The sequence below is a fragment of the Ostrinia nubilalis genome, chromosome 26 (assembly GCF_963855985.1).
Source record: "Ostrinia nubilalis chromosome 26, ilOstNubi1.1, whole genome shotgun sequence".
In the NCBI taxonomy this organism is placed as follows: domain Eukaryota; kingdom Metazoa; phylum Arthropoda; class Insecta; order Lepidoptera; family Crambidae; genus Ostrinia; species Ostrinia nubilalis.
In genome coordinates, this window is record NC_087113.1 from 6,047,797 (window position 1) to 6,063,061 (window position 15,265).

General features: G+C 36.9%; 1 protein-coding gene across 1 annotated transcript in view; it reads right to left on the bottom strand.

Annotated features, from left to right (window-relative positions):
* Positions 1–15,265, bottom strand: part of LOC135084484 (irregular chiasm C-roughest protein) — a 144,373-nt gene that overhangs the window by 30,670 nt on the left and 98,438 nt on the right. The window contains exons 12-15 of the mRNA XM_063979271.1: positions 9,282–9,405; positions 5,605–5,750; positions 5,016–5,169; positions 898–1,136 (exon numbers count right to left, since the gene is read on the bottom strand). Of these exons, the coding sequence (XP_063835341.1) occupies positions 898–1,136; positions 5,016–5,169; positions 5,605–5,750; positions 9,282–9,405 (663 nt within the window). The remainder of the gene's footprint in view (positions 1–897; positions 1,137–5,015; positions 5,170–5,604; positions 5,751–9,281; positions 9,406–15,265) is intronic.

Below are 15,265 nucleotides of genomic sequence, written 5' to 3' on the forward strand. Positions count from 1 at the left end.
GTTACAACTCACTTAGGTCTCCCCTATTTTATTGGAAATTAGGAACAATTTATAGTAGTAGATACTTCAGTATCCGCCTGTATATGGATATAGTTTTTAATGAATATGAGGAAGCATCCTAATGAATCACTCAAATATACCTGGGTACTAATGATTTTCTGATGAGAAAACTTGTCAAATGGTAATGGTAGATATGTTTTAATTGGAGTTCAGAACATACAGTAATTAGTTTATACGTTCGACTGGAAATTTTCACGTTTTCTTATACCTACTTGAAGTTAACTGACAAAACTCTATTAAAATATTTAACGTTTTCTTGAACTGGAAGTTAATTGACAAAGTAAGCAAGTCGTTTAACCTACTCTTTCTGTAACATAGATTATTATAGGTACACAGGTACATGCTGATAAATACAACTACTTCTTTTTAATAAACTTCACCGCCTCTGTGGTCTAGTGGTAAGACCACCTGTTTCAGACGCAGAGGTCCCGGGTTCGATTCCCAGTGGGGGCAGATTTTTCTGTTCGGTTTGGTTGGTGGTAGGGTTTGTTCTAAGTCCGCCTGGCTAGCTACCACCATCTTACCTAAGTCTGTCGCCATAACAACAATGTTAACATTGTTGTGTTCCGGCAGTTAGAGGTAAGATAGCCAGTTCCTCCGTGGTTGAGGATTCCGGGTGAAGCTCGCTTCCACCTTCGGCCAGATCGTCACTTACCATCAGGTGAGATACAGGCCAAGAGCTTCCTCGTTGTGGATAAAAAAAACTTGAACGCGAAGTAGGCCTACCTACATTCGACAACACATCTCATATTCTTGTTGTAAATTCACCCTTATCGCACCTAAATAAGATCAACAATGTTTAGCTAGCTTAAAAATACTACAAAAACAAAAACTTACGATCTCGCAGCTCCCATTGGCTTGCCTCAGCTCCAGTTTCAAGTCGCTTATGTTCGAATTCCTGTCATTCTCCTTGAATAGCTCCTCAGCTGTCACTGTCACGTCTGGCTTCTCTGTCATCTGGGTCTGCTTGCTCTTTCTCTGCTTTCGTTGGCAGAGTATCACCAGCATTATCACAGAGGCGACCAGGATCGTCCCTGAGGTCACCCCGAATAGGATTAGCAGGAGCGGGAACGTTTCTGGAACAAAAGGTTTTGGTTTGAATATTGCTTTGACGTTTGAGTATGTAAGAGACTTCTTTTGTTTAGGTTCTTACCTAACATCTTAGTTCTTAAATAGCTAAGATCAGACCTAATAGGCTAAATCCTTGATTAGCCATTTGGTAAATAGTAGGGGCGAGCTCTGGCATTAGAGAATCAATGACCTGATGATAATGACCAGAACCGCGGTTATTCAAACTGACCAGGGTCCCATTACAACGTTTTAAAACATACAGGATGAAAACGATAAGTGATCTCATTCGATTTTTTTAAAACTATACAAGATTATCAAAAAACTAGGTTCTGATCCTGAAACTGCTTCATGAGCTCTATCAAACGGTATCAATAATAGGTTACAGAATTAACTGGATCTATCGGAAAATTCAATGTTTCCAGCTTCCATACCTACATTTGGTACATGAAGTTACATTGATGCCACATTGTTACAATAAATGGTGCCAGAATATCTTCGTAAATACTGAGAAAAACTTCCAAATAACTATCTATTGTCAACTAATACGGATTTAGGTAATATGAGGGTCTCTCTAAAAGCAACATAGCTTCACTATATTTAGATTTTGTTTAGTTTTACTAATACTGGGGTGCCTATTTATGGAGCAGAACGACAAAGTTGTTTTTAGTTCGCGTCAGGATATGGCGTAACAAGTTCTAAATTGAGAAGGAGGATTATGTTTAAGCCCTGGTTTATTTAAAAGCTATTTGGTGTTATGATACGAGAGTCTATTTTTGGGATGTGACTTTATGTAACTTAGAATAATTTGAAATTAATTGTTTAGTACTTAGTAATAATTGTGTGGGCTTATCGTTCATTAGCTTTTCGCCCCTCATACTTTGAACTCCCATTACCCCCATTTCATTGGGGTGAATTTTGGAAAACTCTTATTCCCTAAGAAACTGATACCCACGTCTTTTAAATTTGCCTAATGAGAAATGGAGATTTTTTAGTCTGATTCTCCAGGATATTTTTACGTATAAATTTTAGCAGTGCAAGATTGAAACAGCGTAAAATAGCAAGAACTATTATTAATCTGACTTTTTCTAACTAATAGTGTAATAGTAATAACGTCAAATCATCCACCAACCACAAGTAATGTTAAAACTATTTTTTTTTTCAAATACTACAATCAGTTTTGCACTTTATTGTGTTTCTAACAAAGTTCAAAATCCAATGAAGAAATTTTAAGTTGGTTGATCTGCGGTAAAATATTCCCCACCCCATTATTGAAGGGAAGACGAATGCCCGTACTTATACACAGGGCATAAAGTTAAAGCAGCGATACATTCCGTATAATGCGTGCTCGTTATGTAATACGGGTCCGACGTACTTTGGTATAATAGTGATGGGGGTTGTATGAAAAGTTTTCATTTTTTCATTTTTTTAAATGCGGTCTCTGAGCTGGACAATATTTTGTGGGGAAGGTAGTCTGTTAGATGTAATTGAATTTATTAAATCTGATTCGTTCGTTCGTTTCAGCCGAATGACGTCCACTGCTGGACAGAGGCCTCCCCCAAGGATTTCCAAAAAGACCGGTCCTACACCTCCCGCGACCTTCACCAGTGATCGTCGGTCCACCTAGTGGGAGGCCTTAAGTAAATATCATTATTGAAGTTTACACGTAAGTAAGTAGGTACTCGTAAGGGTATGTTTATGCTCGTAGCTCGTATCCATCATTCTAATATTCGCCCCTAGCGGGATTCAAATCCCCTACGATTTATCACGCACAAGTCAGACGAACCATGAACTTGAATAAAAGATTTCCAAAAATCTAAATCTATAAAAGCAAAAGGTCACTTACTGATTGACTGACTGACTCACTCACTTATCACGAAATCTTAGAAACTACAAGTGCTAGGAGTCTCAAATTTTGCATGAGGGTTTGTTTAAGAACGTGTGGGTGTTCACTAAGACGGGATTTTGCAAAATTCAACCCCTAAAGGGGTAAAACGGGGTCTACGCGTACGAAGTCGCGGGCGACCGCTTGTTCACAATATAGGTGTGACTGTATAGTTTTTGAAATACTTGAAAGGATTCATATTTTATCATCCAGTTAGGAAAAAACCTACATACTCAAAAATCAGCATTTAAGTATCAAAATATTGGGAGAACAATATATTTTTCGAATTTCTAAATGGCAATAAATTATTCCTTAATCATAAAAACAAATCTGTTTATTTTAAACAAGAACATTTAAAGCTTTTGAAATAAATTCCGTGTAATCGTGAAAGCTTCAGTACTAAACTTAGGTCACCTGAACAATAAAAACTTACGGCGCAAATTAGTCTTACAAATTAAAAATTAATTATTCATGAACTAAGTCGTAAAAGAAACCTAGAGAGAAATGGCGCGAAAGCTGTCCGGGAAGTATCCGACCTTCTCATTTTATAAGTTACAAACTGAACTTTAGGTACATTAGAAACTTTCCCCCTTTTTTGGCTAGTCGGGTAAAAAGTAGCTTAATGTTAATCCAGGGTATCAGCTACCTCCATACCAAATTTCATTAAAATCTGTCAAGCCTTTCTTGAGTTATAAATGGTGTAACAGACCCGACTTTGTTTTATTTCTATAGAGATAAAGCATTTTACGATCTGTGACGAAGGACGTATGTAGGTACTATACTGAAGGAAGACCTTTTTTGTCAAGGGTCCAGCTAAAATGTTATGTATGAGAATAAGGAGGGTAGTATTTATAAGTAACTACCTAAGTCTTACCTAGACTTCAAATGAAACCCTAACACAGGTCGGATAGTTTACGGACAGTAAGAAATTCTTTCAGCAAAACCCAAGTAGCTTTGGAAACCAAGACCTATTCCCGTAATGGATGTAGTACAAACTTGACACTGTAGTTCCTGAGTTGTCATGTTTAGTATCACTTCAAGTTGCCTGGATTTCAGTTGATTTATTATTTAGACCCAGGCCAATTGGAGCTCCTTGAAATATCCACCTAAAATCAAGGATGCAAAGTCCAATTTCGGTAGCAGACGCAGTCTGACACAGCCATGTAGTTACGTATTAGGAAAACCGACTCAGTTGGTTTGGTCTTAAGAGCTAGAATAGGCAATCAAAGGCGGTTCAAGGAAACAGCAACATCAGGTGACACCTCAGGTACAGATAAATCAAAAGAGACGTTATTTATGGTCATTTAGAGTCGAAATTTAGTGGGAAACTAAAATAAGACAGACATCGGTGAGGTTGGCGTGAAGTGGGAAGATAATTCCCGTTTGTTATCCTATAATGGGACTTTTGTTTACCTAATTACAACGATCATTTATAAAAGCTAATTTTGTGGCAAAAAAATATATAAGGATAAAAATAAATTTTAACTTGAAAATTCCGACGTCCGTATTCACTAACATTACTATAAGGTCTCACAGTGCGCGTGGACGCACAGGGTGACACATGAACCAATCGCAGAGCTCTATTCAACGCTGTGCGTTCCATTTGCTGCTTCACTTAAGCAAGTATCATTTGTAAATACCTACGGGCGATCACAAAAGCAAAAATTTTGTTAAGGTCGCGGGAAGCACCTGGTCGTTGTGGCAATCTTTGGAGGAGGCCTTTGTCCAGTTACAGACGCCTATCGGCTATCATCATCATCATTTCAGCCACAGGACGTCCACTGCTGAACATAGGCCTCCCCCAAAGACTTCCACGTCGCACGGTTGGTAGCGGCCTGCATCCAGCGTCTTCCTGCTACCTTTATCAGGTCGACGGTCCACCTTGTGGGTAGACGTCCCACGCTGCGTTTTCCGGTACGTGGCATCCACTCCATATCGGCTATATTGATTTTATTTATGTACCAATAAACAATATCTTTCAAAGTATAATCTATATACTTACTGTTAGGTTTCAACACGATCTCCAAGGTATCGCTACCATATTCATTGGACACGTTGCACTTGTAAACTCCGAAGTGCTTGGACTGGCTCTCTCTGATGATCAGGGTGGAGTTGACTACGCCTCCAGGCTGGAGATCCTCGAGGAATGCATAGTCCTGGACAGAAATAGAGTATCATAAGTGCCACTTGTGGTCTAAACTGAATAAATATTTTTGATTTTGATTTTGATTTATTTAAGTTTATTGTGATGACAATTCCAGGGCATAAGTCGGCTACTACGCCAAGGTAGCTGGTTATATCAGAGAAGACCAAAAAATGTTTAATAACCGGGCGTTAGTTCATATGGTCGTAGGCTTGTTGGAAGTCTATTTGAAATTATACAAGCTTCGCTAGATTTGAAACTATGAAGTTGGAGTTATTTAATTTTTCTTAACAGACATACTGACACATGGTAACACTGTATAAAACTAATGTTACATTGTCTTCAAAGTAACATTGTTCAAAATGAATTCATAAAAATGTGTCTACGACCACAGATTTTAATAGACAAGCTCAGAGTTCATCCTTCTCTTCTCTCAAAATTTACTCACCTGATCATGTATAGCATCAATCTCCTTTCCATCAAAAGTCCACACGATGGTGTCGATCCTGGGGACAGCAAACGCTGCGCACTCGATGTTCACGGTGTCCCCTTGGGACCCATACTGGGTCTGGTTGGACAGGATCTTTGGTGGACCTATGGAAATTCAAAGATGTAAAATATATGCAAAACTACGTAAAATAATAGGAAAAATAATTACAAAGATGTAAAGTAAAACTACGTAAAATTAATAGCGGGGTAAGAGGGGTCGTGCGAAGATAATATAATAATAGATATAACTATCACTTCATCCTTTCAGAGGTAAAATTTTAGAAAACAAAACACTTGTCGTGTCTATGTCAAAAACTTCCAAACCCCTTTTCACCCCCTTAAGACTAGTATCAAATTTTAAAAAATCATTCCTTATTAATCTTACATAAGCTTTTAAAACAACTTTTAGTTTTGTTTCAAACATTTTGCGTTCTAGATAGATACTGGGGTTTAGACTGAGCGTTGAAATACTTGAGTCAGACCTTATTTTATATTAAAGACCACAGAAATATGGAAAAATTCAATAATGATCATATACGAGCCAAACATATTCAAAACGAATGAAATCGTCTACATTAATCTGTGACACAACAATTGCTATTTTCAACCTATGACTGTGTAAAAGTTCGAATAAAAATATCTGCTATTTTCATAACAATAAAACCAAAAGTTCAAATGAAAGACGAACTCGTTAAGGTCAAATGACCGTGGTTGACATCTAAAGTTGTTGACAGTTGTTTCGATCTAAAAATAGCATACCAAATTGTAGTTACACATGGGAATTCTCGATTTATAGAGTACACTGCACTGTGAACTATTTTATCTTTAGCACGCTTGATCTGCAAAATTTGAATAATTTTCCAAGTTATGTTGTCACTCCTGACATTCGAAATTACAGTCATTGTGATATTTAAAGGTGCTCACTCACTTGGAGCATTTGCTTAGACGAACGACGATTGTTTTGAATTACTATTTTTATTATTTTCTATCTTGGGCAAATCAATACGTGGGAATTAGAACTGCATTTCAATTCCTACATCTATGACAGTTAACGAGCTGTCAATTTCACGCAAACTGTGGAGTGTCGAAAGAGTAACGAATTCGCGAAGTTGCTAGTTCGATAAAATGTCATAGGTTCAGAGAAATTGACCTTGTTACAACTCTCCTAAGTCTCCCATACACTACTGATGATGATGATTCATCCGACCGATTTCTACCTACGTTTCTACGAAGATGGCTTACGCAGCCGATCTTCGGCTACTATTCTACTAATATTGGTGAGAGAGGAGTACCGAGCATTACAATGTGCAACATTACAATGTACGATTATGATATGACTTTAATGATACATTACAGACGAATGCTCCAGATGAAGAAGCACCTTTATCTTCAGCGAACAATCAAATAAATGGATGTAGTCACGTAGGATTTGCGTCGTTGGAGAATAGGTCATAAACCGTTTTGACATTGTAGAGTTTTATTCAGGGGTCAAATGGGACTCCCCTGGGCATTAGTTTGACACCGGTTGGCACACGCAAAGCGAATTTCTAAATACTTAAATACTAACAACGTAACTGGAGAGTGGAGGTCAAATTTTCCATTTGTCTCTGGTAAATTAACAGCGTGGGACGTCCACCCACAAGGTGGATCGACATCATAATGGTAGCAGGAAGGCGCTGGACGCAGGCCGCTATCGATCAACATGGAAATCATTGGGGGAGGCCTATGTTCAGCAGTGGACGTTCTATAGCTGAAATGATGATGATGATGATGAAATTAGCGAACACTCCTATAGGGGACACTAAGTGACCTGATGATGATGATACAGGGTGGAAACGATTAATGATCTCACTAGATTATTTCTAAACTATACAAGTTATCTATGAATGCAGTTCTCTTTCTTTTTAAAAATAAAGAAATATTTTCTTTGAGTAAAATTTTCAATCTACAGTATTAAGAGTACCTACTTTCTCTTCAGATGGCATTACAACATTTCACCCTGAATACGATCGTATTCAAACGCTTTCTCATTATTTAAACACGTGTCCTTGCGGGGGTTGGAACCGCAACCGCTGGCTCTTTACTTGTGAGTTGTAACCACCAAACCAGCGTTCAAAGCTCAGTAATTAGCTGTACAGGACTTGGATTTATTCGCAACTAGCTTTCCGCCCGCGGCTTTGCCCGCGTGGAATTTTCCGGTTTTTTATATAACCTAAGACACTCAGCGATAATGTGGCTTTCTATTGGTGAAAGAATTTTTAAAATCGGTTCAGTAGATCCCGAGATTACCCCTTACAATTTTACAAATTATATACAAACACACAAACTTTATCTCTTTATATTATTAGTACCTATAGATAAAGCGAAATTCTGTATTTTGTAAAGTTAGCGTAAATATTTTCATGAATGAAGGACGATAAGGTAATATTATTACCTTTTTAAATTTAAAATATTGCTTAATACTTAGCAGTTTAGGAAACAATACACGAAAGAGCACAGTTATAATAAGGCAATACCTTGTTATTTGAAGCACATACATTTTTATTACGTCTACGATACTAAAGATAACGTTAAATCGATAGCAATGCCATCCAATGTGTATGAAAGGTTCTACGGTTATGAGTACCTTAAGTTTTAATATGGAGTACTTAGGTATAAATGATTCTAAAATAACCCAAGCACCATAAGTTGTCAGATAAAAGACAGTGACAAAGTGTTTATTTATTTATGGTAGAACACTTTATTGTTCATAGTAATTTTCCATTTTTATCATACGCGGTATTCAATTTACTTTATGTTATGGTGACGTAACACTACTGCAAAGTCATTTAGATACAAATAACTATAAATTAATGTAGTACCTAATAAACAACAATCATTTTGTTCACAAGTAATGAATTTTCTTCGCGTCTACATGATAACGTTTCTCTCAGGCTCAGATATTCAGTAAAGTCCCCTGAGTAGGAGCCATTTTGGTACAATAAACTACACTCGGCATCAAATAAATCGCACCTCCCGCGACAAGCACTTATCAAACGTATGCATCCCCACAGTCACTTCCCACCAACATTGGTAACATTTGAAAGCCTAGTTCTAAACTTCATTTCATTAAAGGAAAGGTTTTTACCCCAAAAATGTGTCTTTACAAGGATCCAGAGTCACTTCTTCAAAAAATAGGTAGTTACGCTATAGCCATTTTTATGACTATAAAACTGTTAAGTTGGGATTAATCGCTATCCATCTGTTAAAAAGGACACGTGACACACGTGAGATCTTTATTTGGTTTTATAACCATAAAAATTGGTCTAATTGATCCCAGAGGTGAGCCCAAAGTGAGGTCTATTTTCAAGTCACATTTATGGTATAATGTTAATCATTTATTTAGAAATGAAATGTATTTTTCTTTAAGGATATTTATTGGGCTTTCAAATAACACCAATATTGTTGGGGTACCAAAAGTGTCAGAAGAAAATCTTTAAAGTTCGCGTCGCGGAAGGTGCGGTTTATTTGATGTTGAGTGTATTATGTTTGTTGAACTAAATATTAAACAATATTTCGTTCAAACAAAAAAAAAATCTGAGATGCAACTCTATCAACGCTCAAAATAAATTTTAATTATCTGTTAAGGTCACTTACCTTTTATAAACACAGACGCCTCCGCCTCCACCTCCGTGAAGCCTTCTATACTAGCTTTGCACACGTATCTGCCTGCAGTGTGTGTGTCTACGCTTAGGGTCAGGTTGGGAGTCTTGCCGACGCGCTGCAATGAAAGGTTAAGGTTAGAAAAGGTTTCATTCTAAAGATTTATGAACATATTTATCCTAATAAGGCATGTGGTTTTCACACATAGCCAGTGTCAAGTAAATAATAATTATGTTTTACTAGCTTTCCGCCCGCGGCTTCGCGCGCGTGGGCTACATTATCTACATATTTTACGGAACCCTATTTTTTTCCAAAATAAAATTTAGCCTATGTTACTCGTGGATAATGTAGCTTTCGAATGGTGAAAGAATTTTTAAAAACGGTCTAGTAGTTTTTGAGCCTATTCATTACAACCAAACAAACAAACAAACAAAGTTTTCCTCTTTATAATATTAGTGTAGATAATATATATATAGGGTGTCTGAAAAGCAAAAAGGATTGATTCTACTGTACAAAATGTAATAATTTTCCTTCTCTTCAAATCATAAAAAAAACATACTTTTTATCACTAATCAGCTGATTACTGTAGGGACGTTAATTTTTTTAAGAATTTCGATATTATCGCTGTAGGTAAGTTGTTGCATTTGAGTAGTAGAAGCAATCCTTTTTGTTTGATTCATCCATACTTAAAAAGACACTCTTTTTAAAAAGTCCACGTTAAGCCAGATCTTTAGTTTATCTCATAGAGAAAGATGAAATTAATGATTCTCCCATTTATCCCTAGATTTTCATTAGATGTGTCACTTTACTTAGACCAAGCGCGTACTTTTTGAGCAAACTTGAAGTTGAACTATTTTGTTTCTTTGACTACACTCAAGCAAGTTCACGAACACGGGATGGTTAATAATCCAAAATTATTCACATTGAAACAAAACTGCTAAAAAAATCCCGCCAATAAGTCTTCACTATTTTCTGATTCATAATATTCGACTGAACACAAATTGAGAAATACAAAATAAATGGCGCTTCCCGCCAAGAAGCCAAATGACAATCACTCACAAACATAAACCTTGGGTAATTCTAATTACGGATGTAAGTTTAGAACTTTGTTTGAATTCATTGCGTAAACGTTTCTAAAGTTAATCAACTTTTATTTTTCAAGTTCTTGATTCCTACATTTACCTTTTCAAGTTAAAACATTACTAAAGCTTCTGGAACTTTGCTTTGTTGTCTATTTTTAATTCTCTTTAGGGCCTTATCAAGATTTCCCTTTACGAATCATTTTATGGCGGCATTAGGTTTTTGTCTTTTGCCAAAGCTGTCAGAACTTACTCATAAAACTCTTTGAAGTTACAACAATTGTGAAAGTGGACGTTATGTAAACCCTTTTACGTACTGGATTATCGCGTCTGATGGACTTAGCCCATTTTGGGGATAGCTACCTATAAACGTAATTAATGTGTCTGTTTGTAATGTCAAAAAGCTTTTTACTTAATGTCTAAATAAGTTAATACCTATAACATAAACGTATTGTATGTAATAAGACTGCCTGTAAACAAAGAAACATAATTAATGAATCGATTTCATGGTCACATCAATAAACTATAACACCATGAAAGTTCAAATTATTGTTGATGTTTATTCGTGGAAATAATAAAAAGCCGTTATAAAAGTTAAATTCATCATGATCATCATTCTAATGAGGCCTATCTTATTCGCGCTCAAAAGTTATATTGAAGACAAGATACTAAAATTATTTTAATGATACGCAAACTCAAAGAATAGCTGACACTGCTGTATCTCGTTAATGAGCTGTTTAACGACCATTATGCATGCTGATAATTTTAAATATATTACTGCTGAATTTATAGATAGGATCTCATGTATTTTATTCTATAAAATAATCTTCGAATCCATTGAATTACAAATAATAATCAACATTTCAGTCAACCAAGTAATGAATCAAACGAACCATTTATAAAAATCAATGTCACAGATTATGTAAAAGTAAAAATGTGCCAAAGAAAAACAAACGAGAATCACCCATCGGAAAAAAATAAATATTCCATTTTGAACTTCGAACGCCGAAGACGGAGAACAAATGAACATCTCTCTTAAAATCATGCAGCGGATTAATCACTCGACAAGTGGGGCGACTAATCGCATTCCTGCGTCCGCTCTAGTGTTGTCTAGTCTTATCGATATTAAAGGGAATTAAATAGTAAAGGTACAGAGACACAAATGTTCAATTAGTACTAGCAGGAAACGTGCCACTATCTGACTAATATTATAAATGCTAAAATTTGTATGGATGTCTGGATGTTTGTTACTCTTTCACGTAAAAACTACTGAACGGATTTTGATTAAACTTTACAGTATTATTGTTTATAACCTAGAATAACATAAAGTGGCTAAAATTTATGACGAATATGTGACAAACTAAATTTCACACGGGTGAAGCCGCGGGCAAAAGCTAGTTGAGTAATAAAATTGTTATTTTAGTGGCATGTGTGTCGAAACATTGCTCATAAATAATAAGCATTCTAAATTTTCGAATGGTTCTAGCACGCTTGTTCTAAGCATGCTAATAAGCATGACACTGTGAGCATAATAATGTAAGTACCTAACTGTATCTTAGTAAAAAACTCAGTAAAACTCATTTATTTCTGTAAGTAGGCTTTAAAAAAGCACTTTTAGTATTGAAAGTATCGTCATGTTTATAAGTAGTATTGAATTCCATGGGGCATTTTGGGCGATAACCTGTATACTAATGCCCGTATTTACAAACGATGCTTGCTTATGTGAAGCAGCAAATCGAACGCACAGCGTTGAATAAAGATCTGCGATTGGTTCGTGTGTCACCCTGTGCGTCCACGCTGTGAGACCTTATAGTATTTTTTGTGAATACGGGCGTAAATATCGATATTACGAGGTCAATGGTTCCGCAGCACTACCGCCCTAATCCGTGTAAACGAACGGCAAATTAAATGGGATTATTTTAGCGTTTCGCGCCATTTTCGTTTGCGTTTTGTTCTCCAGTCGACGTGTCATTGTCTCTGGTTTAATTACATTACCGACTTCAAGGTGAGCGTTGGAGTCTTTATGCGTTTTGGAGGGATGAAATAAAATTAAACTTCGTCAAAACTGGCAGATGAATTTGCTCATCTTTTGTAAAAACTTATTACCTACTTAAACCAACTGAAAAAGTATTATAGTTCTTGTACTTCACTCACGAAGGCGAGTGAGCTTTAGTTGTATGTGTACGTGTACATGCACATAACGATAGTGTAATGTCTATCAAAACTTTTGAAAAACGAACAGTAGCGATCCACCACACATGTAAAGCTCACTCGCCTTCGTGAATTGCAACAACTATCCAAACTATTTATAAAGAAAGAAAGAAAAAAAAAAATTTATTTGGTATAACAGAAAAATCTGTACAAAGCAAAACTTTTTTAAGCTCCGTATGAGGCTGTCATAGTCGTTAATCTATAAGGGATCTTAACAAGATTATAATAAGGGTGATTTTGCAAGAAACATTTATATCCCGGTGTTCTGTAGTCTGTAAGTTTGTACCTACATAGATTACATTATAACAGTTCCATGAAAAAAAAGTGAATACCATATTTTTCCTATTTAATCTACTCAAATTTTATCCTATCTCTCTTTTATTATTTATCGATTTAAAAGATTCGCTAAATATTCAAATCGATTACCAATATGGAACAATAAATCGATAACACACTCGAAAATAATAGTTGTAATCGTACCAATTTGGTGAAGCCACTCGAATACCTCATATCGATTGTGACAAAAGCCCGTATTGAAAATAAATAATTCAGCAGTGGACAAACTACCCCCGCTTCTTTATTCAAGGGGTCCTACTATTGAATCTCGTAGACTATGGATTTTAAGAGGGTTCGATTCCGTTCATTAATTTTTTACAAGTGGTTAAACTTCACGGCTGAACCATTTAAGAACCTAGTAAGAGCAGCGGAGTAAATTTTACAGGAGCGCGAAAAAACACATTTTCGTTTACCATACTGGTATACTCAAACTTTTGAAAACTTTTTGATGTTTATTTTGAAGCTTAATAATTTAACTTTATATTTTACAATAAATTAATTAATTAACTTTTAAATAGCAAGTTTTATGGCCCTTACTAACACTCAAATGGTTTTCTTTTTTTTTTTACTTCGTAAAAACCATAATCCAAACCTAGTATGAGCGCACTTACTAGGTTTTAAAATGGTTATTGGGGTCAGGGTCCATTTCAATCTTACCATAGGTCGGTCAAAACAGGAAGTGATCACCGAATGGTAAGAGGCACATTGAATATCAGACCCAAGCTGGAGAGGCGTCGACTGATGAAGTCTACGCTCCACCCAGCGCCCATCCAACTCCAAAACCCCAAAACCTTTCAGCTCGAGTTGCAAAATCGTTTCGAATACCTAGGAGACTGTGAAAATGTGGACGAATATAATGACAGGTTCGTGGAAATTGTCCAAACGACTGGGTCTAAGTTCTTTAAAACCGTCGTTCAAAAGGAACCAAAAAGATCTCTGACCTCACCAATAAACTTATGCAAGAGAGACGGAACTTGGTTCTGCAGTCCTCTGAAGATGCTGCTCAGTATCGGCATCTTAACAGACAGATCTTCAAGTCTTTGACTCACGACCTACGCCAATTTAATACAGATCGTATTAAAGAGGCGATTGAGCGTACCAAAGGCTCTAGTGTTCGCAAGGGATCTGTCTGTTGGCCAAAGCCAACTGACCAAGCTGAAGAACGAGGATGGCAGAGACATCTCGTTGGGGCCTGAGTTATTGGAAGAGATTGAGAAGTTCTACGGACAACTATACACGAGTGTATGTACGAGTATACCTGTCACAAATCTAGCCGGAGAGCCAAGAGCTAGATTGACCCGACACTACACCGAAGATATCCCGGACGTCAGTCTGTACGAGATTAGAATGGCTCTCAAGCAGCTGAAAAACAACAAGGCACCGGGTGATGATGGAATCACGGCTGAGCTTCTAAAAGCAGGCGGAACGCCGGTAAAAGGATCTTCAGAGGCTGTTCGATTCCGTCATACTCGAGGGAAAAACGCCTACGGCATGGCACAGAAGTGTGGTGATACTCTTCTTCAAAAAAGACGACAAAATCTTGTTAAAAACTATAGACCCATCTCACTTCTGAGCCATGTCTACGTCCGAAACTATTCACCACCGCCCTGGAAAATGTTTTCAAGCTTCTGGACTGGAGCAGATTCGGCATAAATATCAACGGCGAGTATATCACCCACCTTCGTTTAGCGGACGATATCGTAGTCATGGCTGAGACCGTGGAGGATCTAAGCACAATGCTCGATGGCTTCAGTAGAGCCTCTCAACAAGTGGGTCTTAAAATGAACATGGACAAGACAAAAATCATGTCAAATACCCGTGTTGTACCCACTCCTCTGAAGGTTGGAGACACTACTCTCGAAGTTGTTGACAATTATGTATAGGCACCTAGCACAAACAGTCCAGTTAGGTAGGTCTAACTTCGAGAAAGAGGTCAATCGTCGAATCCAACTCGGCTGGCTAGCGTTCGGGAAGCTTCGCAATATTCTCACGTCCGAAATACCGCAGTGTCTCAAGACAAAAGTCTTTGATCAGTGTGTGTTGCCAGTGATGCTAGGTTTTTTATGGTCGGGAGGTGGGTGGACACGAATTTTCATTTCCCAGTAAGGCACATTGACCATTATAAAACCTAGTATGTTCATGCACTTACTAGGTTTCGAAATGGTTTATGTTACTTACTGGTTTTTTAAAATGGTCAAATTGGGTTTGTGGTGTAGTTACTAGGTTTGGAGTCCCTTGACTTTTAGGCTTCTAGTTGTTTGATCGCAATTTCTGTCTTTGTATTCGGTAGGTACCTTAATATTATGTAGCTTTATGATAAAAAACGAAAATCTGAAAACATGTCCCTTACTA